Below are 27,555 nucleotides of genomic sequence, written 5' to 3'. Positions count from 1 at the left end.
AACTCCTTGCCAGAGGATGTTATGAAGACCAGGCCTTAACATGGTTAAAAAAAGAACTAGATAAATTCATGGAGGATAGATCCATCAATGGCTAGTATTAACGAGTATGGGTTGGAATAGCGTGCCTGGCCTCTGTTTGTCAGAGGTTGGGAATGGGTGACAGGAGAGGGATCAGTTGATAGTTACATGGTCTGTTCATTCCCTTTGGGGCACCTGGCTTTGGCCACTGTCGGAGGACAGGATACTGGGCTAGATGGACCTTTGGTCTGATGCAGTATGACCGTTCTTATATTCTTATCCATTCTTTTCCATGCTTCTCATATTTTCCTTTTCACGCTGTATATCTGCCCCTTGAATTTTGAAACCATGGCTGTCCGACTGGCAAGCTCCCACTCAACTAGTTCAGTAGAATCTCACCAGCCAGCCAGTCCTGGCTACACAATTTATCCACAAGGGATGTCTTCAATAGTACAACGGAAGGAAAAAAAAAGACGTGCAAAGCTTTAAAATTCTCCCAACCGGGATAAATAGCTGGGAGAACCTGAAAATGCCTTTAGTAAGTTTTATGCACCCGGAGGGTTTTTTTTCTGTGTGCGTTTATACGTTCGAACCAGACTTTTCGGCTAGGGCTTTCAATACTCAATGACGCACTGCAAATAAGCAATGCAGCCATTATAGCTTTTATCACCGTCCTAATGGAAGCTGCTGATTAGAGAAGGCTTTTTAAACTGTGTAACAGCCCAATTTAGGTGACTGGGACTTTTGTTTACTTCCAAGGAGCAATTTATCGGACTCAGGTCAAGAGATAATCTGCACAAATTCCACTCTCTGTCTCGTGGGCTTTTCAAGGCTTACGAGTCTTCCAGTCTTCATTTCCAGCAAAAAGGGACAGGGTCCTTCTAGGGGGCTGGCAATGGGATGCGGCACTTCCTTCCTTACGGTAGAGCTGGTACCCACTGAAGACAGGTAGGAGAAGGCCGTGGCTGATGGTAGGGAGCAATCTGGCAGCCCCCAGCAGCTTCTCTGTGGCTGGAGCTGGCACCTCGTAGGTGGGGAGCATAAGGTAGCAGCTGAAGTTAGTTGAATGGTGGATCCTATGTGGCCTAATGGGTAAGGCAGCGGCCAACAGAGCTGGGGGTTGCAGAGTCAAGTCCCTGCCTTCAGCCTGTCCTGGGAGAAGCTGGCATGTGCTCAGGGTAGGGCAGTAGAGTGAGTCTTAGTGGCCCAATGGATAAGGCATGGCCCTGAGGCTGTGGGTTTGAGTCCCCAAGCAGCCAATGTCTCTGCATTAATGGGTCAAAGGTAGGCCAGGCTAATGTTATCAACAATGTTTCATCCCCAGTAAAAATTGGGATTACTCTTCCTGCTGCAGTCAAGGGGGCAAAAGACATAAAGAAAAAGTGTTCCTGGTATCTCCCAGCCCCAGGGGTGACTACCAGCCAATGGCTCCCTATGGCCTATTTAAGGGGTGGGCAACAAAATGGTGGCCGTTCACCAGGGGTGACTGCTGCTGCTTTATTTACCTGTGTCTCTGCAGGGACAGGCAATTGCAACTCTGATTGGCTGGGAATGGTGCTCTGTGGCCAATGGGAGCTGTGATCCCTCCTGTGCTTGGTGGCCTGCCAGGGACCAATCTTGACAGAGCGGATCTGGCCTGTGGGTCAGTATTTGCCCATCCTTGGCCTACATGAATGAAATTGGTCTAGTTACTGGAGCCCTTAAGCGTCCACCTACCACCACTATCCCACTATCCCCATTGGAGTTGGCAATAAGGGCTGGAGTTTATGGCATTTTGTTCTGCTTCATGAAAATCAAGGGAAACAAATCCAGTGTGTTCAACAGGCGAGCTTTATTGCAGTTCATTCTCAGATTCAACGACGGGTAACAAGAGATGTGCAAACAACAAGCAACCACTACCCTAGCAAGGCATGGGACAATGTAATTCAATGCGTCCTCCATGCAAACATTTCACAAGGTGGCAGAATAGGGCCCTTTCCTTTTCCTGGAGGATGTATTATTACGTACATTCTGTGTCACTGTCACTCCAGTCATGGGCGGGGATCCCATTGTGTTAGGCGCTGTACAACCACAGAGCAAAAATGCCGCCCGTGTACCCTGGGGGCTGACAGACGTGTCAGAGCCTTGAGCAATGGGTGGGAGGGAACAGCTCCATGCTCCTGGAAGGGGAGGAGCCTCAGGAAGAATGGGCGGGGCTGGGGGCAACTAGCCTTCAGGACTGCCCAGAGAAGGCCACATGATGCCGCCTTCTCTTCCCCTCAGCGAGCCCTTAATGCTGCCTGCAGAGTGACGCATGGTGCTCTGGAAGCAATTTAAAAGGTCTGGGTCTATAGCCGGCTGGGAGCCCTGGGCCTCCCTGGCAACTGCTCCCTTCGCCCCTCCCCCTCAACCCGTCTTTCCCCCGTGGATAAGCCTACGTATGCCAAACAGCTTACAATCCAAGAACAAGGCAAGAGACAACACAGGGATGCAGACTGGGCAGTACAACGAGACTATGTTGTCCACAGGAGAGGCAGTGTTCTCAGCACACCCGTGGCCTCATCGTTGTCGTGGTCTTGGTAGGCATTGTGGAAGAGGAGAGTTCTGAATAAGGAAAATGTCGGGGGTTTTTTTGGATGTTTATGGGACGCCCTGGCCGCACACCAGAGACCGCCTGGCAAGAGCAAGCTGAAAAAGCAAAAAGCAGGTGACGGAGATGGGCCATCATGAGCTGATGGAAGGGAGAGGTCAAGATCTTGATAGTGAATGGCTGATGAGCGCTAACGTTGGCTTAGGTGAAGAACTGCCTTGAAAGCGAAGACATGTAGTTGATGGTGGGTGTGACGGAGAAGTAGGAGGCAGTGGAGGGGTGGAATGGGAGGACTGATGTGGTCAGAGCGAGAGATGAGGAAAACGACCCTGGCGGTAGCTTGCGGAATGCTTATGAAGATTATAGAGAGAAGGATACTACAGTATTCAAGATGCAAGATAAGGAGGGTCTGGATAAGAGTTTTCGGTGCGTGGGTGGATAGGAAAGGCTGGAGGTGTCACATAGAGCAAATCAGAGAAGTGTTGATATATTATGGATGCAAGACCGGAGCGAGGTCTGAGTCAAAGAAGATCGCAGGCCTACGTGAGAGGAAGGATGGTGGCATTGTCCACTGTGGTCAAGAAAGGAGGTAGCCAGGAGAGCTTACCAGGACGGGCTTGGAGTACGGGGGGAAGAAGCTTGAGAGCTGGTTTGTAGCCGCGTTGAGCTTTTGCGGACAACTAGACACCATGAGATGTCAGACAGCCAGGCTAAGATGGTTATTTGGACAGAAGGAGGCTGGTCTGAGATAGAGGTAGATCTGCTAGTGATCCACACAGACATGGTAATTGAGTTTGTGAATGAGATTATCCAGAGAGAAGGCACGCAGGGAGAAGAGAAGGGGACCCAGGAGAGAGCTCTGTGAACCCCCGCAGAAACTGAGAAAGGGGACAAGGAAAATTTTGGAAGGCCGTGATTACAAGTTGGAGGAGACCCAGAGAGAACTAAATCATGGAAGCCAAAGAAGGGCAAGGTTTTCCAAGGAGGAACACACTTGAGTAGGTCAAGAGCAGCTAACGGGTCAAAGACGAGGAGGACAGAGCTCTGGTTCTAGCTTGAACTAGGAAAGAGTCCTTAGAGACATTGGTGCCAGTGATTTCAGAGGAGGGCCAGGCATGGTTCTGCAATGAAACTGGTGGGCAGTGACTCATAAACAACAAAGAGATCCCACACAGGAACAGCAACCCGCAAACACTTGACTGTCACTGAAACCCTTAACCAGCTTGTCTAATACATGCTCTGGTGACAGCCGTGCATTGAAAGCTGACCTTTGGATAATTACAGATGACAAAAATAATTAGGCCTAAAACAGATCAGATAGGTTATATTTTTTTAATAGATGTCCTATTATTTATGCAAGGTCACGTGCTGAACGACTTGGCAGAGACGAATGTTACAAGGAACCCAAAGAAGACTTCAGAACGTTGTCCGGTATGTCTACACTACAGAGTTTTGTTGGAAAAATGGCCTTTTTTCCAACAAAACTGCAATTGCATTCTTCCTTAAGAAAATCGAAAGAACAGAGGGATTTTTCCAGCATTTGTATTCCTCTTTCTACAAGGAAGAAGCCTTTGTGTGAAAGAGCTCTTTCAGAAAAAGGCGTGTGTGGACGGGGAAGAGGGAGTTCTTTCAGAAGAAGAGGAAAGAGGAAAAAGCACAGGTTCCCTGGTGGCCATTCCATCCATAGCAATCACTGCTGACATGCGAGAGAACGTCCATTGAGTCTGGACGCTCTCTTTCGAAAAAGCAGATTGATTTTTCGATGCACTTTTGCAGTGTGGACGCTTTCTTTGGGAAGAAGTTTTTCCTGCCTAGCTAGCAAGACACAGAGCATTCTATGGGTCAGAGAGATCTAAAGGTCTACCATACAGGCAGCAGTAGGAGCCCCGGGCCCTTAAAATCACCACTGGAGCCCCGATGGTGCACTCTGGGAGGAGCTGGAAGGCCAGCTAAGGGTGCGTCTACACAGCAAAGTTATTTTGGAATAACGTCCATAATCCCGAAATAACTATTTGAGCATCTACACAGCATTTTTGAAATAATGGATGGCTTATTCCAACTTCTGTAAACCTCATTCTATGAAGAATAACACCTATTTCAAAACAGCTATTTTGAAATAAAGCGTGTGTAGACGTTCCAATTCTGCTCTTTCGAAATAGCCCTTCACCGGGACCATTCTAACTTATTCCTCTGCACTGCCTCCTGGAGCTCTAAATTGAAATAGCACGTCTACATTAGGAAAGCCTGCCTCGGACTAATTTTGAGGCTTCCCTGCAGTGTAGACGTGCTATTTTGAAATAAACGATTTCAGAATAACTACAGCCGCTCCCCAAGTTGCGAACGGTCGAGTTATGACCATTTGCACTTACGACCAAAGCTCCCGTGGAGCGGTTGGAAAGGCGGTCCCCGAGTTACGAACGCAACCCGCGCTTACGAACAGCACTGTTGCGTGTAACTCAATGGGGTCCGAATTACGAACAGTTCGAGTTATGGAACAAGTGTTGTCCGTAACTTGTTTGTAACTCGGAGAGCGGCTGTATTCCGGAATAGCTTATTCCGAAATAAATGTGCAGTGTAGACGAAGCCAAGGGAAGCTATCCCCAGCCCACCCATGCTACCTGGGACCCTGCCCCTTTCTGGGGCATGGAGTCAGCTCCCCCCATCTTTCCCAGGCCCGGCATGTCTGTTGGATACCCTGCTTCTACAACTCATAAAGCTGGCACTCCACGTCACTTTTGTGCATTTTTCTTCACTGTGCCCATTCTCTTCACACACACTCACCCTCCTCCACTCTGCACATTGAGATGTTTGCATGAGAAATATTTCTGGGAGGATTATCAAGCTGAAACGCAGCTCCGCTGGCTGCTAGCCACAATCAGGCCATGAAGCTATTGACTGCCTACTTATTTCCATATTAATATGGATATGGGCCCTTTTAAAGAGGGGCGTTAGTACCCCACCCAAGGAGATCTCCTAAAGCACTGCGCCCAGAGATACAGAATTGGCTACTCTGTAGCTGGTTTAATTAAATGGCCATTGAAGGTGATGTAAGTATCAGACTCCTCGCTGTAGATGCCGTTCTCCCGCTCTCGTTTGAACATTCTCACCCAGACCTCGTCTCCTTCCCACAGCTCAAGCATGAGACTTTGGCTCTGCATAATGCTCCGATCGCTGGGCTGGGCGTAGAGGATGGCCACCTCCTGGTTGTTCTTCATTAAGTGCAGGTAGGTCTCCTTGAAGTTCCAGGTGTGGACGTTGAGGTTGAAGAAGTAGATCCCGGGCACATAGCAGAAGAATTTCCCGGTAAACATGCTGAAGTGTTGGTAGAGGTTCACAAACTCTGTATCAAAAGTGACGTGCTGGAAGTAATCCGAGCTATGGAGGGGTTTTCTCCGGCCCACGGAAAAGGCAGCGTAAAGCAGCTTGCAGGAGTTGCCTGGTGGGCCAATGTGGCCTTTCTGTCCCTTCTGTCCGTGAAAGCCGCGTAGCCCTCGTTCCCCTTCCTTTCCTGACCCTCCGGCAATCCCCTTCTCTCCCGTGTCGCCCTTTTCACCTGTGATCACAAAGGGAACGGCAGTTCAAACGTATGCGCACACACGGCACGGAGACATCTGAATGGAGATAGCGGGCATCCCAATGAGTAAAATAACACTTTCTCAACAGGCGTACAGGGAAATATTTGTCATTGCCAAAGCACATCTAGAATTGAATTCAGGACATTCTTGGCATGCTACTAGATGCCTATGCCATGTAATAACCAGACAGCCAGACAACAAAGAAGAGAGCTTTCTCTGCTATGTTAGGGTACATCTAGACTACAGGCTTTTGTCGACAGAGGCTTTGTCGACAAATACTGTCGACAAAAAGCGTCTAGACTACATCCAGTTCTGTCGACAAAGCAAGACACTTTGTTGACATAAGAGAGTAGACACAAGGACAGTGTAGATGCAATAACGCCTTCTGTCGACAGAACTCTGTCAACAAAAGGCGTTATTCCTCGTAGAATGAGGTTTACTACCATCAATAAAACTGCCGAGTTCTGTCGACATAATGGCAACAGAACTCAGCGGTAGTGTAGACGCAGGTATAGTTTTGTCGACAAAACTCCACTTTTATCTACAAAACCCCATAGACTAGACACACCCTTATAGATTCATAGATTCCCATAGGAAACAGGATGTGGCCATTGAGAGTGGGCAGTTTTACGTTTGCACAGATCAGGGCATCCAAGAAACTCCATAGGTCGCTGGGAAAGGCGGAATGTGTGGGATGGGAGAGGACCTGGTTTGCACCCCTGGAAGGGGCGGGGCTTTGGCGGAAGGGGTGGGGTTGGAAGAGTCAGCCCTCAGCACTGCCTGGATGGCAGCGTGCCTCCCTCCTGCCCTCAGAGCTGGCCGGATCATGTACCGATTCAATAGTGGCTCACAGGGCCCAGAGCTCAGGCTGCCACTGCCCCCACAGCGATAGCAACCATGAGCCCCGGGTGCCTTTGAATCTTCGATCCCCATGGCAACCAACCCCTCCCCCCCGCTCCCATCGGCGGGCCTGGACCAGATTATTGGAAGAATTAAAATGTAAAGTTCAAGCATGCATGGAAATGTTGCCAGAGATAGAAGGCTGGAGTCCTACTTTTTTTATTAATGGAGTAATAATCAATGTTAATAGGAGAGCTGGATGGATAGCAAGGACAATTATTCATGGACCCTTTGGTGGCTGCTATGTAGCGTTGGTTGTTAGGATTGTCCATACCTCTTCCTTCACGTCAACACAGTTTTTGTTGTTGTGGGTCCCCTTATTCTCAGAAAGTGAATTTTGACCACCTTCGCTGAGGGATTTATGATTTAGGAGACCAATTACCTAGCGTGAGTAAGAGGGACGACGGCAGAAGCAAAGGGATAGAAACATGGGATGAAATCCAGCCCCATTGACTTCCTTGTGCAATCACCATAGGTCTGTGAACCTGGCCTGTGTCGTTTACCTATATACTGTTGCATGCATAAAGTCTTTCTGTGGCAGAGAAGAAGGGGGGAATGATGGCAAAGAAAACAGAATGTCCAAGTTTAATAGAGGTTGAACCTCTCTAGTCTGGCAGTCTCTGGTCAGGCAACATCTATGGTCCAGTGTGATTTTAGTGAGCTGGGTGTCCACTTATCATGGGAGTGGCTGAGTTCCCCACAGTCCCATAAAGTTTGTTTATAGCTACCAGTCCTGGTGCCCAGGGTTCTGAGCTGTTCTTTAGCTCTAATTTACCCCTAAATGTCTTCTAAGAGTCCATCAAGCAGTGGAAGTGCTGGTCATGCTGCTAGACAAAACTGACCTCCCCTGGTTCAGCAAATTCTCTAGTTTGGCACCAGTCAGATTCCAAGTGTGCCAGACTCAAGAGGTTCAACTTGTAGAGTCATGTCTTTTAATGCCAGAAGGAATCATTATTATCATTTAATCTGACCTGGATACCATAAAATCTCACCCAGTCATTCCCAATCACGCTCATAATTTCTGTTTGAGTGACCCCATATCTTTTTAGAAAGTTATTCAGTCTCGATTACAAGATGATACATGGTGGAGAATTTTCCATGTCCCTAGACATGTTGTTCCAATGGGTAATTACCCTCTGGGTTAAAAATACAGGCCTGGTTTCTAGTCTGAATTTGTTTAGTTTTAGCTTCCTGCCATTGGACCTCATTCTGTTATCTGCTAGATCACAAAGCTGTCTGCTATCAGGCATCTTTATCACATATCGATTGGTACAGCCTGGGACCAAGTTACCCCCTGACCTCTTGGATGAACTATAACGCTGTTTTGCATCTCAAGACGTGGGTGTTTTCCACTCTGGAGGAGGAATGTGGCATGTGAAGTTACGCTAAAATTCACAACATGTGGTCCCGGTCTTGACTCACCTTTCAGGATGGTGATATCAATTGTGGGCTGGACTTTGGGGAGTGAATAGGCCGGGTTGCTGCTCATCCGAACGTATCGTGAAGAGGCTACGGAGACTGGCTGTTCTGAAGGCCCACAACATCGCACGCATGACAGCCACCGGGTTTCCCGTCTCAGCGAGCCCTTTTCTGGGAAGGTGCCAGCATTCACTGTGGATACCAAGAGCATCAAAAGCACAGCACTCATCTTCAGCCGAGCCACCTGGAACAGGAGAGTAATAGGAACGAGTAGTGTTGTGATTTGAGGACGAGCAATGAATCCCGGTTCACTTCCCTTTCTTCATTGTACTGGTGTAACACTTAGGCTACGTCTACACTGGCACCCTTTTCCGGAAATGCTTATAACAGAAAACGTTTCCGTTATAAGCATTTTCGGAAAAAGTGCGTCTATATTGGCAGGATGCTTTTCTGGAAAAGCACTTCTTGTGGAAAAGCGTCCATGCCAATGTAGACGCGCTTTTCCACAAAAAAGCCCCGATCACCATTTTTGCGATCGGGGCTTTTTTGTGGAAAAGAAATCTGTGCTGTCTACACTGGCCTTTTTCCGGAACAGTTTTCTGGAAAAGGACTTTTGCCTGAATGGGAGCAGCATAGTTTTTCCAGAAGAACACTGACAATTTTACATTAGATCGTCAGTGCTTTTCCGGAAATTCAAGGGGCCAGTGTAGATAGCTGGCAAGTTATTCCAGAAAAGCTGCTGATTTTCCGGAATAAGTGGCCAGTGTAGACACAGCCTTAGAGTTGAGGGACCCATCACAGTAGACGCTGTAGACCCACACCCAAGAGAGAGCACGTACCTTAGAGTTTACAAACTCAGCATATCTGAAGAGACAATCAATGGATACAATCTAAGGGTGTGTCTAAACTACATGCCTCCGTCGACGGAGGCATGTAGATTAGCCAGATCGGCAGAGGGAAATGAAGCCGCGATTAAAATAATCGCGGCTTCATTTAAATTTAAATGGCTGTCCCGCTCTGCCGATCAGCTGTTTGTCGGCAGATCGGGGCAGTCTGGACGCGACGCGCCGACAAAGAAGCCTTTCTTGATCGGCACAGGTATGCCTCGTGAAACCAGGTTTACCTGTGCCGATCAAGAAAGGCTTCTTTGTCGGCGCGTCGCATCCAGACTGCCCCGATCTGCCGACAAACAGCTGATCGGCAGAGCGGGGCAGCCATTCAAATTTAAATGAAGCCGCAATTATTTTAATCGTGGCTTCATTTCCCTCTGCCGATCTGGCTAATCTACATGCCTCCGTCGACGGGGGCATGTAGTTTAGACGTACCCTAAGACTGGGGCGATCACGGCCTAGCAATCAGATATTATATAGAGAGAGAGAGAAAGAGAGAGAGAATCATAATCATTTATAGGCAAGCCCACTTCCTCAGAGGAGCGTAGGAAAAGAGTAGAGAAAAAAGGGGGAATGCCCAAATTTATAACAGAAAAAGAAGGGAGAGGAAAACTAACCCCTTGGATGGGCTGTTAAAATCAACACCCAAATTACATCAAAGCTAATTATGGGACACTTCTAGCCAACTCAATTAGCCTCATTAGCACCTGTGTTACTATTGAAAGATTTTTCTTTTCCTCTCCCTTCTTTGTCTGTTATAAATTTGGAGGTTCCCTCTTTTTTCTCCACTCATTTCAGAAAGTGGATTTTGCCCATGAAAGCTTGTGATACCAAATATATATATAATTACTGCATCGCCATTGCCAGACCTATTATTATTTATTAATTACTATTTAATTATTGGTGTACTTAACTAGTACAATGTCTAATTATTACCATTCCAAAACCAAAAACAAACAAAAAAGCAAATGCCAAAGGTAAGGAACATAACTCCCCAAAACAAAGAGAGAAAGAAATTGTGATTTCAGGAAAAACCTTCAACCAAGAAAAAAAAATCAATATTTGTTGCAGCTAACCTTGCTTTCAGTGTGTTGTTAGTTAACCCCTGTAAGACAGAGTGTGCTGGCCAAGCAGACTACACTTCTATGACTATATCCGTCTGTTGCTTCCTGCAGAATTCTGTGTAGGTTTTCTGTGTAGGTTTCCTATTTGCCTTGCTGAGTATGTCTGCTGGAAAGCAAACCAGCCACAAGGAATGCAGCCATCAGTGACTGATGCTTTGCACAAACACTGGTTCTTGAATGTTAATATTAATTTTTATACAGTGTTTGTTGGCAAGTTCCAAAATCCTGAATTGCAAATGAAGAGGGAAGGGAATATAATCGACAGAGGATAGGAGACCAAGCATACAGCTGTCAGTCTTCATACCGGGAAAGGAAGCCAAAACATCACCTTGCTGGGGAAAATCAGAGTTTTTGTCAGTTTCTGAGCGATGACATAGATAGTCTCTAGCTAAGAATCTGACCCAAAGTTTTTGCAAAAATGATTCCTCTTTTGATCTTAAAGGGCAGTGAAGTCCAAGAAAAGAGTTTTGCTGACTTCAGATCAGGCACTTCACAAACTCTTTAGTACTGTACCACCACAATTTGTACTGGACTATGAGGGGAAAGTGGGAGAAGTGATCAATGGAGGCCCCAGCAATGGAAAACATGCCCACACCAGTTACCAAACATGGCAAACCAGATTATTGCTTCTACACTGGAAATCTCTATACCTTTCCCACTAGAGAATGGTATGCAACAGATTTGCAGAAGGGCTGTCCTGGCATTTTCTAGGAGACATTTTTTCTGTTTTTTTTTTTTATACAGTCCCCAGCTGATCCCAGACTCCTCCCAGCGTTTCAAATTTTGAAATGCTCCTGGAAGGGGTGGGACCTCAGGAGGAAGGGGCGGGGCTGGTGCAGCTGCCTCAGTGCCACCTGGACCATGCTGTGTCATGTCCCCCCTACCTCAGCGCCATCCAGAGCGTACTGCTCAGGGCTCCGATGGCAAACCGTGATTTAAAGTGCCCAGGGTTTTGACCTCTGTCACTTGGAATTACTGTGCCCTGGAGAAGTTCTCCGCTTGCCCCTCCCCTCCCGGTCGACAGGCCTGGATATTCAGCACTAATTTAATTGCAGCAAAAGTTGAAGTTTTCTCAGGGTCTTTGCCTTTTAGTCAGTAACCTTGGGGCTATATTGTAGGACACTGTAATGTTGATCTCAAAGTATTGATCTTAGGAGACATAATTGCTTATACCTATTTTTAATATCTTACTGCAGGACTCTCAATGGTTTCATAAAAAAATTCCGAATGTGGATGGAGGAAGAAAGATTCACAAATGGGGAGATGTTGACCCTGGTAATGAAAGTACGCTGTTCTCACTGGGGAGAAGACTGGTAGTTAGAACCAAAAGGCTTAACACGCTGTGGTTTTTTTCTGTGTATAATGATCAAACTTACCAACTCCATTACTCTTTTTAAAGTCTCAGAAAAAAAACCAATGTTCTGGCTCTATGCACAGTATCACATGACTGGGGAAATCAACTTAGTCCATGTTTTCTTCCATGATCTGTGAAGATTAAAAATCCTATCATTTAGCTTGAATTTCCTTTTTGCTATGAAAAAAACCCCACAGTCAACTGAGAGAATCATCCATCCATAGACTGAACCCATTAGAAGTGAACAGAAGAAAACATTCCCCATATGGTTCTTGCATTCTCATGAAGCGTAGCTCACTATCACTGGAAATAGTACAATCAAGATTGGATTTTTTTTAAAAGAATCTACTGTAGTTCAGACGAAAATTCATTCTGAGGAGTCTGAGAGTTTTCTTTATGGGTGATCAGGCTAAACATTCACAGTGGTTCCTTCTGGACTAAAAATGTAAAAATTGATTGACTCCAAAAAATCCGTTTTCTTTCTGTCTTATGATCTTTGGGTTTTCTGCTGTGACTCTCCGTGTGTATGCCACTGCTCTCTTCTGGATGGAATTTTAAGGCCTGATATCAAAGTAGACACCTGCGAATATGGGGGTATCCACTCTGCCACTGTTGGGCCGGAGGGCTACAGGAGGGTGGTGGAAGGGAAATACATTAGCTCCAGATTAAACAAGTCTCTGTTCCCAGGGTAAACTAGCAAGGGCTAACCCAGAATCCCCAGGAACCTACTAGAATCAAACAGGGCAATCAGGCCAATTGAAACACCTGGAGCCAATTAGGAAGTTTCCAGAGTTAAGGGAGTCTGATGAGTCAGAACACCTGGGGCCAATTAAGAACCAGTTGCGACTGGTTAAAAGAAGCTCCTCTGCTGTTACCTCAGGGTGCATGAGGAAGGAGCTGATGAGACTATCTGTAGGGGAGATTCTGGGAGGAGAAAGTGCAAGCAGGTACCAGGAGGAAGAGCCTGCTATAAGGAAGGTTCTGGGGAGGGCTATGGGGAAGTGACCCAGGGATCATTAGCTGTCACAATGTTACCAGATACATTACAGACAGCTGCTGTCGTAGGGTCCCAGGACTGGAACTCAGAGTAGAGGGCAGACCTCGGTTCCCCTCCTTCATCAGCTTCCCATTTCAGCTCAGGGAAAAGACTTGTTTTGGTACAGGGGTTTGCCCTGGTCTGTATCAGTTAGAGGGGCTACAGAGACTATGAAGTTTGGTTTCCCCTCTTTTCCTCAGGCTGGCCAATGATGAGAATAACTCAACAAACAGCAAGATGATGTCTACACTGAGGGCTGCTGTGAGCCTCTGAGGCAAGCAATCCGCCTGGAAGCGCACGGCCCACCAAGGTTAAAGAGTTTTGTCACACCCCTTTGCATCCGCAGGTATCCGCATCCACAGATCTCAACACTGATACCCATGGCTCATTTTTGCGGATATGAATATGGATACACATACATATTGGCTATGTCTACACTAAGATTTTTCTCTGCAAAAAATATGCAAATGAGGGACTCATTTGCATGCGTCGCAATCGCATTTGTGCTGGGAACCTGACCACAAAAACGGATCGGCAGAAAATATGCAAATGAGATCGCAACTCATGCCTATGAGTCCCTCATTTGCATATTTTTTTGCCGAGAAAACTCATAGTGTAGATGTAGCCATTTTGTATCCAGGCGGGGCTCTCAAAAACAGAATGGGAGAAGCCTGTGTATCTGAACGATGCGTGTGGATCACGTGTAGTTAGGTGAGACAACTGTGCTGTCGGAGCATGGATGTGGCTATAGATTGTAACAAGTGGAGAGGAGAGGAGGTGCAAAATAGAGAACTGGGGGAAAGAGGTAAACGGAGGGAGAGGAATAAACCAACATTATAAAGCCACGGTAGAAAATGTGAAAGCTGGAACCCCATTCAGCATAAAGACACAGAGCAACTAAAGGGAAAAAGGAGCAATGAAGGAAGCAGGATGGGTGACTGAAGGGACATCAAGCACTGAGTTACTGGGACGAAATGTTATACAGAGAAGAAACAAAAGAAGAAAAGCAAGTCTAGAGATTGGATGGAAAATCCATGAGGAATGTGAAGAGATAAGAAGGTAAAACACAAGCAGATCTGTCCCATACATAGGATGGTTCAGGGCAGACACCACAGGCTCTGTGCTTTGGGCTGGGGGTCCCATGACGGCCACCCCAACCACCCTATGGACAGGATGGGTGCGGGGCAGTAGCAAGGGTCTTCCTCCCCCACCAACCCGCCCTCACCACAGCGACAGGAGCCGGAGTGGCCCCAGCAAAAGTGCCGAGATGGGGGCAGGCTGACTCCTGCTACTCTCCGGCCCCTGGTCATCCCCTGGCTTGAGTCATGTGGGGCAAGAAAAAAGGGGGCAGAGTAGAAATATGAAAGAATGTGATGGGTGGAGCAGGGGCGGGGCTTAGGGAAAGGTGGAGTTTGGGGGCGGGGCCTGTGGTGAGAGGGCTGCCCTGAGCCACATGGCTGGGGCAGTAGCTGGGGTTTGCCCCAGCCCTGAATACAAGAAAAGACAAATGTAAAAAAAGGGGGAGAGAGCCAAAAGCAGAACAGCTGAGAAGAAAATAGAGGCGGAGAGACTTGTATGTTTTTCTTATTAAAGACAGATATTGGGGTCTTATCATACCAAGTTTTTCGATAACCTGTTTTCACTCAACAAGGCAGGTTTCCTGCTGCACATCCAGCTCCGATTGCCATCACCTTCACTGACAATAAAGACCTGGCCGTCCGTGCGTCTTCAGAAAATAAATCAAAATCCTGCACCAGAGGAATGTTCGTCCTACTTTCTGATACTGATCTGACATGCTTGCTTGTGTCTCAAATGATATATTAGCTCAGCCCCGAATGCCTGGAGTCTGTAAGACTGATCTCTTCCCTATTTGATCACCCTTCATGGTACCTCTTGAGAGAGATTCATTTTCGAAGCAGCAGGTCAGACATAGAAGTACAAATTAGCTTATTTCTTTGCTGTGAAACATGTTTCCTTGTTGGGAACGTAAGAATCCCAAAATGTCTTGCTGAAGAATTTCTGTTTTCCAACTGAATACAGGAGGAGAAATTCCAGACACGGGATCATTCACACAGTCGTCATATTTCTTAACACCGATCACTGAATGAAAAGGAAAAATATTTCCCTTGTCTGTTATTCTTAGCCTCTGCTTGCTGTAGGCCAGGAGTCTCCAACCTTTTTAAGCACGAGATCACTTTTTTAATTCAAGTGCAATCCAAGATCTACCTCAAATATAAATACCCTTTCCCCGCCTCCCTCCCGGCCCTTCGCCTAGGCCCCACCCCTGCTTACTCCATTCTCCCTTTCTTGCCCATCCTCACTCACTTTCACCAGGCTGGGGCAGCGGGTTGGGGTGCAGGAGGGGGTTCATGACTGGGGTAGGAGCTCAGGATGTGGGCTCCAACTGGGCACTGTTTACCTCAGGTGGCTCCTGGGTGGTGGTTCAGTGGGGCTAAGGCAGGCTCACACTTGCCTTGGTCTTGGCCCATTCCCTAAAGCAGCCAGTAAACTCCCTCCCAAGTCCTGTTGTGCTCCCTGCCCTGCTCTGTGGAGAAAGGATACAGAGTGGGAGGGGGCACCCTGACATCAGCACTCCTCCTTTCCTTTCCCTGCCTGGCACAGAAAGCAGGAGGCTCCCCAAGGAGGAAGGGCAACTCCAAGGCAAAGGGCAGGAGATGCGCAGCAGTGGGTGGAGGGCAGCAAAATGCTGCACTTGATAGCATCTTGGCCAAACCAGTCAGGATCAACTGTCAGAGGCTCCAAGATCTACCAGTCGATCCCGATCGACTGGTTGGTGACCACTGCTGTAGGCTCAAAAACAAAGGAAGATAGTCCATGGGGTTACAACCTTCCTGCGCAATGACTTCTTTCTTTCTTTTTTTGCTGCACTTTCAATGATTCGAAAACAAAAGGAGCACAAGCCAAACCAAACCAAATCAAACTAAACAAAAATGGGATTTGGGAGGCTTCTTGGAGAGAGGGATCCAACCCGGAACTGACCTTTTCCTCATTTCAGGAAGCTCGAAGCAGAAGGTTTAAGTCTGAAAGTGAACTTTCAAAACTCAAAAATGTTGGACTTTTAACTCTGATTTGTAGCTCAGTCTTGCAGACGTCACAAGTTTAGAGAGCTCTGGAGAAGTATCTGAACTCTTAGAGTACATCTACACTGCAACACTATTTCAAAATAACTAGCGCCATTCCGGAATAACTTAGTCCGTGTGTACACAGCAGGCATTTATTTTGAAATAGGGTCAAAATACTGTCAAGCTGGAGGACTTCTTACTCCGATTCCTGTAACCCTCATTGTACGAGGAGTAAGGGAAGTTGGAGGAAGAGTGCTCTGTTTCGAAATAAGTGCTGTGTAGACACTCCCTATTTCTAAATAAGCTATTTCAAAATAAGATACACAATTGACGTAGCTCAGTTTATGTAGCTTATTTAGAGTTAAGCCCTGAAGTGTAGTCACACCTGTACGGAGCTTGTCCGTAAAATACCCAACTTGTAAACCTGTTGAGGTTTGCCCTTCTTGCTTTCCTTGCACATGTGAGAGCCATGTTCCTTGACAGTAGAAGTAACCACACTATCTATGTGTTGACACTGATATTCCTCATTTCAAGAGCTCCCCATATTTTGATCTGCACATTTTCATTAACGAGCTCTTGCTGCTTTCCCGGGATGCTTCCTCTCAGCTAATTTGATTCCAAATAGGCAATTTCAACCAGAGAAGAAAAGTCTCTTTCTCTCCTGATAACACTCCCAAATGCCCTGGTCTGGACCCAGGAAGCTGAGCATTAGCATGCTCAGACTTTAAACCAAAAACAAACAACCCTGAAATGTTCTCCCACAATGGGCAGCATGAAACTTGTTTGGATGCTAATTGGCAACATCTTGAAAATCTTTAGCAATTAAAGTAGGAACTTACAAACCATGAAATGATTCCACTATGACCCTTGGGCTTCTGTTTTAATTCCTTTTTCTTACAGTCTCGGTAAATCAATAAAAAAAATAACAAGAAAGTGGAACCTTGCTGCCTGGAAGTCCCTACGATGGACTCCAGATCACTTCAGTGGGCTTACGATCAGGCTCCATATGAACACAGTAAACGTGGCTATGTCTACACGAGAGCCTTTTCTGCAAAAACATATGCAAATGTTCCGAAAAAATGTGGAAGAACGGCTCTTGCGCAAGAGGGGTTTTTTGCGCAAAAAGGAACTGTGTAGATGGCTCCTTTTTGTGGAAAAGCCTCTTCCGCAAAAACGGAGCCTAATTAATTATGCAAATGAGGCATGGCGATAGTCCACACTTTGCCTCATTCGCATATTTCTTGCACAAAATGGGTGCAGACATAGCCTTTGCCATAGCTTTGCTATAAAATCTGACCAGACGTCCGGCAGGAACCCATTTCGATACACAAAGAACCCGAGCCTGCTTGATGAAAGAAACCTTTGGCGAGGTTTGAGGAGGCCTGGTGTGCCCTTCTTGGCACTTTTTCTCTCCCCTTTTGCCCGTCTGATTAGGATGGCAAAGTCAAATGCCATCAGAAGCTGTTCCTTAGGGTACGTCTATACTAGCCCCCTAGATCGATCTAGGGAAGCTAATGAGAGCGACCGGAATTGCAAATCAAGCCCGGGATTTAAATATCCCACGCTTGATTTGCATGTTCCTGGCCGATCGCCATTTTAGAAATTGACTAGCCCGAAGTAACTGCCCGCGTCTACATGCGGCAGTGAAACAGGATTCCGATTTAAAGCCCTAACTCAAATTAGCTGGTATTCCTCCTGCAATGAGGTTTACCAGCTAATTCGATTTAGAGGCTTTAAATCGGAATCCCGTTTCACTGCCGTGTGTAGATGCGGGCAGTTACTTCGGGCTAGTCAATTTCTAAAATGGTGACCGACCAGGAACATGCAAATCAAGCGCGGGATATTTAAATCCCGGGCTTGATTTGCAATTCCGGTCACCCTCATTAGCCTCCCTAGATCGATCTAGGGGGCTAGTGTAGACGTACCCTTAGATTTTTCCAGGGCTGTCCTGGCCATAGGATGGTTTGGGGCAGCCACCCCAGGCCCTGCATGTTGGGGGCCCCTGTGGTGGCTGCCATAACCATCCTATGGGCAGAATGGTCCCCTACATCAAGGTTAGCTTGTGGGGCTCCAGACGGCCTCAGGGGTCAGGCCACGGAACTCACCACTGGCAGGAGCCACAAGAAGTGGAGTGGGAAGTGGGTTACAGTCCCACCCTCCTCTGCACAGGGAGATGGTGGCAGAGCAGAGCCAGCTGTAGGAATGTGGGGGGCTCCTATGCCCGGTCCCTCAGTAATCTCCCACCTACCCCCATTGCATCTCTCAGGGAAGGGCTGCAATATGGTCAGAGTAGGGGGTGGGAAGAGGCGGGGAAGGGGTGGATTGGGGATAGGGAGTGGCCAGAAGAGGCAGATGGGGGCAGTGCTTGGGGCAGGAAGGGGCTGTGCCAGCCCTCCCCCAGGGGCAGCTCTGTGTATTTCTGTCCAAACCAGAGTAGGAAGCACTACACTCTCATGAAAGTCTCTCTCCCCTGTAGCACAGTCAACAGATTCTGAGAAACGTGTCCGCATATTTGTGCACATTTGCAAACAGAACTTGAAATCTGAAACTTCCTTGCTGAAAACCGAGCTTCCTTACCTCAGGGGCAAGGCAAGTGTTCTACGACTGGCCAAAGAGGGATTTGATTTCTATTACTATTACGATGTTGACAGATAACGTTTATTTTTGAAAGTGAGAGGTATTTTTATGTCTATCCATTTAAATTTCCACAGTCGTCCAACATAGGGGGGCTTAAGCAATAGGATTTAAGCATTTTTATTTTTATCTATTTTAAAAATAGTTGTGGGAGATGCGAGCGGGGTGTCAGACAATAATTCTTGACTAACAGCCGACATCCAGGTTGCTCTCTGGATAAGGTCATATCATTCATCAAATACCACAGGATAACACTGAATGCGTTTATGCAGCTGGGTCAGCTTTAATGACCAGCTGTTTCTTTTCATTCTGGAGGGGAGGGTCACACACCGGGGCTAATGTCTGTCTGAACCCAGCCTTCTTAAAAAAAGAATTAAGTGAATGTCATGCGAGGAAAGTGTGTGTGTGTGTGGGGGGGGGAGGCAAATAGACAAATAAACAGCTCACACTTCTCCAGTCTGACCATTCTGTTTGGTTTCTCTGCAAGCACTATTTGAAACCATGGGAGGGGTGGATGGGCATAGCCCTCCCACTTCTCAAAGCCCCTTCTCCAGCCTTGCGGGAGGGCTGGATTAAAGGGGGGGAGGCTAGCCAATCTATGAGGGGGGGCGCCTGATGGCAGCTGTAAGGGGCACCGGGAACCCAGCCATGCGGCACCTCTTAGAGCTGCAATCGGGCACCGCACGCCTGGGGCCGGGGGCTGCGCGGCACCCCTTAGAGCTGCGAAGCATGGCGGGGGGAGGAGCTGCGCATGAGCCGTGCGCTCAGGGGCGGGGCTGTGCATGCGTCCTGCGCCTGCTGCCTGGGGCGCAGGAATGGCTCCAGCCGGCCCTGCTTGCGCGAGGGGTGACTAGACCCAGGCCCAACTAATTTTGGGGGACAAATGATGACAAAAAGGTCGGGCAAGTCAGTCTGGGAAAAGGGGATTGCTTCAGTAACAAGATGCGATGTGTCTCATGGTTAGGGGCAGGGTATTCTGGAGACATGGGTTAAATTCCTGACTCTGGACCAGACATTTTGGCCACCAGTTAATCTAAACCTGTGCCTCAGTGCTCCATCTGTAAATGGAGATGGTACTTTATTTGCTCACCCAGGTGTTGTGAGGTCAGAATTGGAAGGTGTATGATGAAGTCCAGGTTAGCGGGTAGGTCTGTTCTTGAGTCCCAGGATGTCTGATTCACTTTCTGCTAATATAGTCCCTTCCCTTTATTCTTAGGATATCTCCTGGCCACTTAAAAAAAAAGAATTCTGAGATTACTTCTCCTTTAGTTTACTGAGCATCTTAACCCATTGCCAGATTCGCTGAGAATAAACACCCTCCACTTAAAACCCCGTAGCTGATTTACGGTAAAGATTCCTCTTGTATGGTAAAGTTGGAAAACACACAGTGATTTGTTTTTCTGCAGGCTTTTGAACCGATCCAAGGATGGAATCCCCATCAAGTAGCAGAAATGTGCATTCTCCTCTACCTTTTTAAATCTTCTGTCATCTTGGAAATCCTCAAGGTTGGCTAACAGGTTCCCTGCTGCTGGGGGTGGAAATGGTTGGAAGCAATTGTGAACACTCGGCTCTGTTGGGAGTTATTTGATTTGCTGGAGGGGCTAAAGTTTCTCCTGGATGATTTATAATGCAAAGGCTTTGCCACTCTGAGGTCCACAAATCCCAGTGGCTCAGCAATTTCTTCTCTGAGGGGGGATATGACAGAGGCCTATAAAATTATGACCAGTGTGGAGAAAGTGAATAAGAAAAAGTTATTTACTTGTTCACATAACATAAGAAGTAGGGGTCACCAAGTGAAATGAATAGGTAGCAGGTTTAAAACAAACAAAAGGAAAATTTTCTTCACACAGTGCACAGTGAACCTGTGGAACTCCTTGCTGGAGGATGATGTGAAGACCAGGACTTCAGCAGCATTAAAAATGAGCTAGATAAATTCATGGAGGTTAGATCCATCAATACTTATTAGTCAGGGCAGATAGGAATGGTGTCCCTATCCTCTGTTTGTCAGAGGCTGGAAATGGGTGACAAGGGATGATGGCTTATTTGACGAGTCCCCGTTCTATTCACTCCATCTGGGGCATCTGGCATTGGCCACTGTTGGCAGACAGGATACTGGGCTAGATGGACCTTTGGAGTGACCCAGTATGGCCATTCTTATGTTCTCTGTGCAATGGTGAAATGGATGGGTAGCCATTCTTTGATACGATAGCATAGTTCTGGGATAGATTTAGTTTCTCCGCACACATGGAGTTATAATTAACATTCCTGCTGCCATGAATTGATTTACAAATCCAGGAAGAGTAAGATTCAGAAAGGCAATGTGGTTTAAAATACCAACATGATTCGGTGTCGATGGCCCAGTGGTAACTTCCTCAGTTCATGATGTTTTCAAAACATTCAGGGATGAATCCAAGGAGGATTTCATAGCACCATGAGTGGAAGCCAACCTGGGCGAAATCCTTTCACTACTGCTGCTTATGGCTTCCTCCCTTTGTCTGAAGAAATACAGGTACATGCACAAAGAGCTCCTAAGGTACATGAAACACCCCACCCTCCCAAAGCTGCTACACCCCAAAATCTGGGCTAGCTTTGATCTGGATCTTAACACTGCAGAAGTTTGGATTAGACCCACTCCCGCTGGCTGGTTGGTCCCTCCTTTTATAATAGGCTCACCAAAAGGTCAGATCCAAAATTTGCCTCTCGACACATTTGTAACCAATTCCTGATCCAAGGGATCAAATAATTCTGTTATGTTTCTGTACCAGTGATTCGGATGCAGAGTAAGGAGACATAACTCCTCTGTGATCTAGGGAGAAACACCTTCTTTTAAACCGGATGTCCATTGCCCTCGGGTTCATGAATAATTTTGGGACCTAATCAGTTATTTTTACATACTAAAGAAATAAAAATCCCTTTCTAGGTCACCTTTCCCCCGAGCAGTATCGGGAGAGTGCACCCAAGGCTGTCACTGGCTGGGAACATAATTGCAATGACTAGGAAAAAGCCAGGCTTTTTTACTCTGTGTGACCTTGAAAGGGATCCTGTTTCGGCAGCAGGTCCAGACAATGATTCAGCCCTGCCTTGTGGACCTTGGAGACAAGTTACGGTGAAGTCATAGGCAGAGCAACTGCCCAGATGCAGCAAATTCATGGCAGGAACTGCGCCTAAGTCTCCTTTGCACTTCTCTGGTGCAAATTTAGCTGGGGGTCAGTGACTCACCAACAGAAAGTCAGCTGCTCTTTGGACTTTCTGGATTTACAAAAGAACTTAAGAATGGCCCTACTGAGTCAGACCAAAGGTCCATCCGGCTCAGTATCCTGTCTGCTGACAGAGGCCAGTGCCTGGTATCCCAGACAGAGTGAACTGAACAGGTAATAATCAAGCGATCTCTCTCCTGCCATCCATCTCCACCCTCTGACAAACAGAAGCTAGGGACACCATTCCTTACCCATCCTGGCTAATAGCCATTAATGGACTTAACCTCCATGAAATTATCTAGTTCTCTTTTAAACCCTGTTATAGTCCTCGCCTTCACAACCTCCTCAAGCAAGGAGTTCCACAGATTGACTATGTGCTGTGTGAAGAAGAACTTCCTTTTATTTGTTTTAAACCTGCTGCCCATTAGTTTTAGCTAAAATTGTCTGGAGCATTTGTTTGCATTTTTTGGCAACAAAAAATGTTTCCATGGCACAAATGGAGGTGGTGCCACAGAACACCCTGCCGTAGATTGTTGTGCCAATGGGAAACAGTCAAAAGCAGATACTGAGTCCCCTATAATTGTCAGTTCTCTCCTTCAGCCTGTGAGACCTGCCTGACTGTGACTAATAACAATAGCAGTAGGAACGGTTCACTCCGTTTCTCTCCTTCGGGACCAGTGTGTGCATGGGCGGCCATCCAGGACAGATTCAGGCGCCACCCTGCTATTTAACAGAGCGGCCTCAGCTAGCTGCGTGCCTTGGTACTGGAGGTGCGCATCTGCACATGACTCAGTGCACAGAACAAAATTTATTCTGACCATGGATGGAAAAGATTAGAGGGAACACCATTTGAGACAAACTGGTACCACCATTGATTCCTAGCTGAGGCACAATCAAAATTGTTCTGACAAAGGGGAGAAGCTGAATTCATCGGTGTGGTTATGGGCTCCATGCTTGGCGAGGCTTCTAAGGACAGCTGCTGTGTAGCCCTTCTCTCTTCCATCACATCTGCCTGACTAATGCAGCTGGCAGTCCCCAGCTTGGGAAGCTTTCACCAATAACAGCAAACCCAGGCAGTGGAAGCCGGGTTGTATATAGCAAGGTCATCATGGGCGGTGGGTGACTCTAAGGCATGGGGGGACGCAAGCCTCAGCCCTTTCCCTTCCTCCTGAGGCCACGCCCCTTCTGCCCAAAGCCCTGCCCCTTCTGCCTGAGGCCACACCCCTTCCTCCTGAGGCCACGCCCCTTCTGCCAGAGGCCACTTCCGTTCCTCCTGAGGCCACACCCCTTCTGCCCAAAGCCCTGCCCCTTCTGCCTGAGGCCACACCCCTTCCTCCTGAGGCCACGCCCCTTCTGCCAGAGGCCACGCCCCTTCTGCCTGAGGTCTCTCTGGACAACAAGCCCCCACTACTGTAGAGGCAGGCCCCCAAGTCATCCCCCTCTGGAGTGGGCGGTGCATGGCCCCAGCCTACCTGACCCCAGCACATGTAGTAGGTGGGCAACTCCAGCCTTCCTGGCCCTGGAACACGGTGAGGACAGGCAGCCCCAGCCTCAGTGCAGCTAAGCCCAGGCATCCTGAGGGGACTGGAGGGTACCACTCTGAAGCAGAGGCGGGCCAGAGCACAGAGTGTGGGCAGGGCCACGCCTGGCAGTTTGGGAAGGCATTGCCTTCCCTTTCCTCTGAGCCCCGCCACCCCAGAAGGATCATAATGACCATCCACCCCTTCCCAAACCCAAGACACGAAAGTGCATTCACGCCTGGCTGCCAGTGGGGACTAGAAACGGTGAGCATGGAGTGGGAACAAACCAGAGCCTGTTCACTGACTTTCTCAAAAGGCCGCCCTCTTCCTCTCCCGTATTTTGCACGCGGCAGCAAGCAGCAAGCGAGACACGGAAGCAATAACTGCCCCTTTACAGTGACTCACGAGAAGAACCTGCTTGGAATAATTCTCCCTCCAGATCAATATGGGTGTTTTCCCCGCCTGTGCCGATCCAGTCAACTTACCTTGTGACTCAAAAAGCCCTTCTCCTCAGTTTCCTTGCTGTTGCTTAATGAGCGTCATCATAGCAAAGCCCCTGTTCATTCAGCTTTTAGTCCGGTGGCTTCTGCTGCTGCAGCTTCCTCGCCGGCATCCAAAGGAAACAGGGAGTGTCCGCCCAACTTCTCGGGAAACTCAGCAGCTACAGTGGCTGGCAGTGTGCAAGGGCGTTTTCTTTCTGCTTGTTTTCATCCCGTTGTGCTGCACTGGGCACCTGCTTTCTGGCTTTGCTGTCATCTCCTTAGCGTTCAGAAGAAGCCTGTCAGGCCACACGGCTCCTCTCACAACAATAGAGATGAAGAATTAAAAAAAAAAGCCCCAATAAAATCCACAATGGATCTTTGCAGCCAGGAGGAAAATGAAAGGGCTAGAAATGCATGAAACTAATTACCCTGGCATAGACTCAGCATCTTCTCGGGATAAAAAAGAAAAGCAGTTCTGTCTTTTAGGGTATGTCTACACTACCCCCCTAGTTCGAACTAGGGGGGGTAATGTAGTCATACGGAGTTGCAAATGAAGCCCGGGATTTGAATTTCCTGGGCTTCATTTGCATAAAGCCGGCCGGCGCCATTTTTAAATGCCGGCTAGTTCAGACTGCGTGCCGCGCGGCTACACGCGGCACGGACTAGCTAGTTCGGATTAGGCTTCCAGCTAGTTCGGATAGGAAGCCTAATCCGAACTAGCTAGTCCGTGCCGCGTGTAGCCGCGCGGCACGGGGTCCGACCTAGCCGGCATTTAAAAATGGTGCCAGCCGGCTTTATGCAAATGAAGCCCGGGAAATTCAAATCCTGGGCTTCATTTGCAACTCCGGTTGCCTACATTACTCCCCCTAGTTCGAACTAGGGGCGTAGTGTAGACATACCCTGAGGCACCAGTCGCAGTGGGGAGGACAGAAAAACACCCATCCGGTTCTCCACTGGAATCAGCAGCTCCCCTTGGCTTTAGCCAGGAGGTGCTGCCCACAAAGAACAAATCGCAGGATATAAAGAGGCCAGGTTACTTGGATTTCGATGCATGCTCAATGTTTCCTCTAATTTTTCCCATCTACACGCAGAATAAAATTTGTTACATGCACCAAGGCAAGTGCAGGTGTGCACCACCAGTAGAAACAGAAGCTGCTGGCTGTTGGAGTCTGTGGGTACTCTGCTAATCAGCTGGGTGACATTTGAATCTCTCTTGGTTGGCTGCCCAAGTGCTCAGTTTACAGGTGATTCTATGCCAGATGCAGACATTCACCCCAAATTCTCCGTGCAGACATTCCTACCAAATTCTCCAAATTCTTCCTAACATCCAAGAATGCACAATTATCATATCCCTGCAATAATCCCTCGATTGCTAAAAATAACCCCAACGCATTAGTGTGGTAACTAACAACTACAGAATATCACTCATGCCATCTATTGTTCCCAAACTATTGTCAGACCAGACCAGAGAGGGGAAGTAAAGATGGAATAAATGGCATGTGTAAAGTGGCTGAATCTTTTAACTCTTAGTTCCTGGACTAGCTTTTAATTGTACCTGTTTCCTAACAAAGCATGCATCAGATTTACAATATGGTGATCGTAATGATCCTGAAAGGACAATGTAATCACACTGGATTTGCTTTTCATCAGGTAATCACCATCATTTCAAATAACTTGCAAGTCAACCCATGGGACTCGATGCCTTATTATTCAGCTGTCATTCCCAGTTACATTAAGATAACCCCTTCATTAGAAGTACATCACAGTGGCACAGAGAAGCAAGTTAGGGAATGGCACAATTAAGCTGGCCCAGTCATTCAACCACTTGCATGTTTTTGTTGAGCTGTCCTAAAACAAAAGATGACCTCCTGAGGTCGATTCCAGACCTAAGATTCCATGATTCTATATCTTAAAAAAAAAAAAAGTCAGCATTTAGCAGGAAGGCAGCATGGAACATTCGGCCCAAGCAGCCAAAGTTTGTTAGAGGGGAACCCCATCCCCACCCCAAAAACAGGGCCTTGTAATGCAAACTGTCAAGCAACCTTAACCATATGCAGAAAACACACTTCTCCTGTGTTAACAGTTTGCTCCAACTTTCTCCTACCCTTTCCCTCCCTTTCTCTTCATCTCAACCTCATGCCCTCTACCCTCCAAGCTTTCTCTCTCTTACCTCGATCCCCCCCATCCCTTTAATGATTCCTCTTTTCCTTTGTCTCTCCGTCTCAATACAGTAATTACTCGTTTAACATGTGCCCGCCTAACACGTTTTCACAATAGCACGATTTTTTTTTTTTAGGGAACCTTTTTCGAATAACACGACCTTCCCCAAAATAACATGAAAATCATCAAGTGGCCGAGTACTTCGCACGGCGGTATAAGTTGGTGAAAACAGTGGTAATATGCATGAGCGGATGAATACATGTGGTCATAGTACTCCTCCGCTCATTCACGTTATTATCTTTGTGTTTTAACAAACCGCGGCGACTTGTGTTGCTAGTTATTTTGTGTTGCTAGATATCTAATGTTGACAGTGACAACCCAGCACCAACAAAAAATTGACTTTGCCATCATGACCTGAAACGCAACCCCCACCTTTTGCATTATTTTTAATGGAAAAATTGACCCCACATAGCATGTTTTTGCTTAGCACGAATATTTTCAGAAATGCATCTATAGTGTTAAATAAGGAATTACTGTAATCCCATTGTAACAAATTCTCAACCAAAAAGTAAATAAAGAAACAACCCCTGCACCACCCGAAACACCCCAAAGTCAAGGAACTACCCATGACATTTGCAGCTCACTACCTTGTTCACTTCTCTCCCTTTATACCTTTCCCTTTGTGGGTCTTGCATGCTTTGATGGTGAGCACTTCGGGGCAGGAACTGTCTTCTGCTTTGTACAGCACCATGGGGTGGCATTTCTGGTTCCTATGGACTATCAAAATACAGGCAGATACTGTTAGGAACAAGCAGCATTCAGTACATTGTAATTACATGGTAGTTATTGTCAGTTGTGCAGTGAACTTTGCAGTTACCTGGCCTATTGGTAAATCCAGATGATGAGAGATCTAACCACTATGCAACTGTGCTGTAATTGTTATGTGTTTGCAGTGTAATTATGAGCACTGTATGAGCCCAAGCAACCTAAAATGGTTTGTTTACTGATTTGTGCCGCATTGGGTTAAATTAGTAAAATTTTGTGTCTCTGGGAATAACAGGTCTTTTGGGGGTCTGGTGAGAGGAGTTTAGTAAGATGAAGGCCTAAAACATAAGCCAATCTAGCACAGGCCTGGTCTAAGGCCTGAGGCCTAGCTAACAATGGACAAAACATGGCTAACATAACGCAAAGCTAAGCTGTAGGCAAGAGGCAGGCCCCTGCTCACAGACCTTGGCACGAATAGGGCCGAGAGTGCAAAACACTAATTGGCAATAGGCCCAGGTGCAGACCAATAATTGGTACCAGTCGAAAGTTGAAATCACATGGTACCACCAGCTCATTAAAAAAGACCTTGGTTCCCACTCCTCACGGATACAGACCCAGGTTCAGGAAAGGGTCTAAAAATGACAGCACGATAGAGATGATGTAAATCAAACCACAAGTTACAGGGTGATGGGTGGTATCTAAGAAGCGTCAAAGGGTGGTAACCTGACAACGTCAGAGGGTGGCAACGTGACACGTCAGCAGTGAGGTGTGATTTGTTTGTACCTGTATATAAAGTGGTGTCTTAGGGGTATAGTCTTTGGATGACCTA

The 27,555-nt window shown here is 47.2% G+C and overlaps 1 protein-coding gene and 1 long non-coding RNA gene across 2 annotated transcripts in view; one reads left to right on the top strand and one right to left on the bottom strand.

The window, feature by feature from the left end:
- LOC142818637 (uncharacterized) overlaps window positions 1-12,253 on the top strand; it is a 30,312-nt gene extending 18,059 nt beyond the window's left edge. Inside the window, exons 2-3 of the long non-coding RNA XR_012896204.2 lie at window positions 5,719-5,811; window positions 11,692-12,253. This is a non-coding gene — a long non-coding RNA (uncharacterized LOC142818637). The remainder of the gene's footprint in view (window positions 1-5,718; window positions 5,812-11,691) is intronic.
- C1QTNF8 (C1q and TNF related 8) lies at window positions 1,840-19,827 on the bottom strand. The gene is made up of 3 exons (XM_075899798.2): window positions 19,693-19,827; window positions 8,485-8,725; window positions 1,840-6,140 (listed from the first exon to the last, which is right to left on the bottom strand). The coding sequence occupies exons 2-3, from the start codon at window positions 8,708-8,710 to the stop codon at window positions 5,593-5,595; spliced, it is 774 nt and encodes a 257-aa protein (XP_075755913.1). The 5' UTR covers window positions 8,711-8,725; window positions 19,693-19,827; the 3' UTR covers window positions 1,840-5,592.
- Between the last annotated feature and the right edge of the window lie 7,728 nt (window positions 19,828-27,555).

The sequence above is a fragment of the Pelodiscus sinensis genome, chromosome 15 (assembly GCF_052426305.1).
Source record: "Pelodiscus sinensis isolate ZL-2025 chromosome 15, ASM5242630v1, whole genome shotgun sequence".
Taxonomy (NCBI): domain Eukaryota; kingdom Metazoa; phylum Chordata; order Testudines; family Trionychidae; genus Pelodiscus; species Pelodiscus sinensis.
The sequence above is the reverse complement of the archived record's forward strand: the minus strand, read 5'-3'. Positions and strand labels throughout refer to the sequence as shown.

Bases quoted from the DNA above. Each gene is read 5' to 3' on its own strand.
- C1QTNF8 (XM_075899798.2), bottom strand. From the start codon at position 8,710: ATGAGTGCTGTGCTTTTGATGCTCTTGGTATCCACAGTGAATGCTGGC. The intron at 6,141-8,484 runs GTGAGTCAAGAC...TTGTGATCACAG, and splicing joins TGATATCACCATCCTGAAAG to GTGAAAAGGGCGACACGGGA.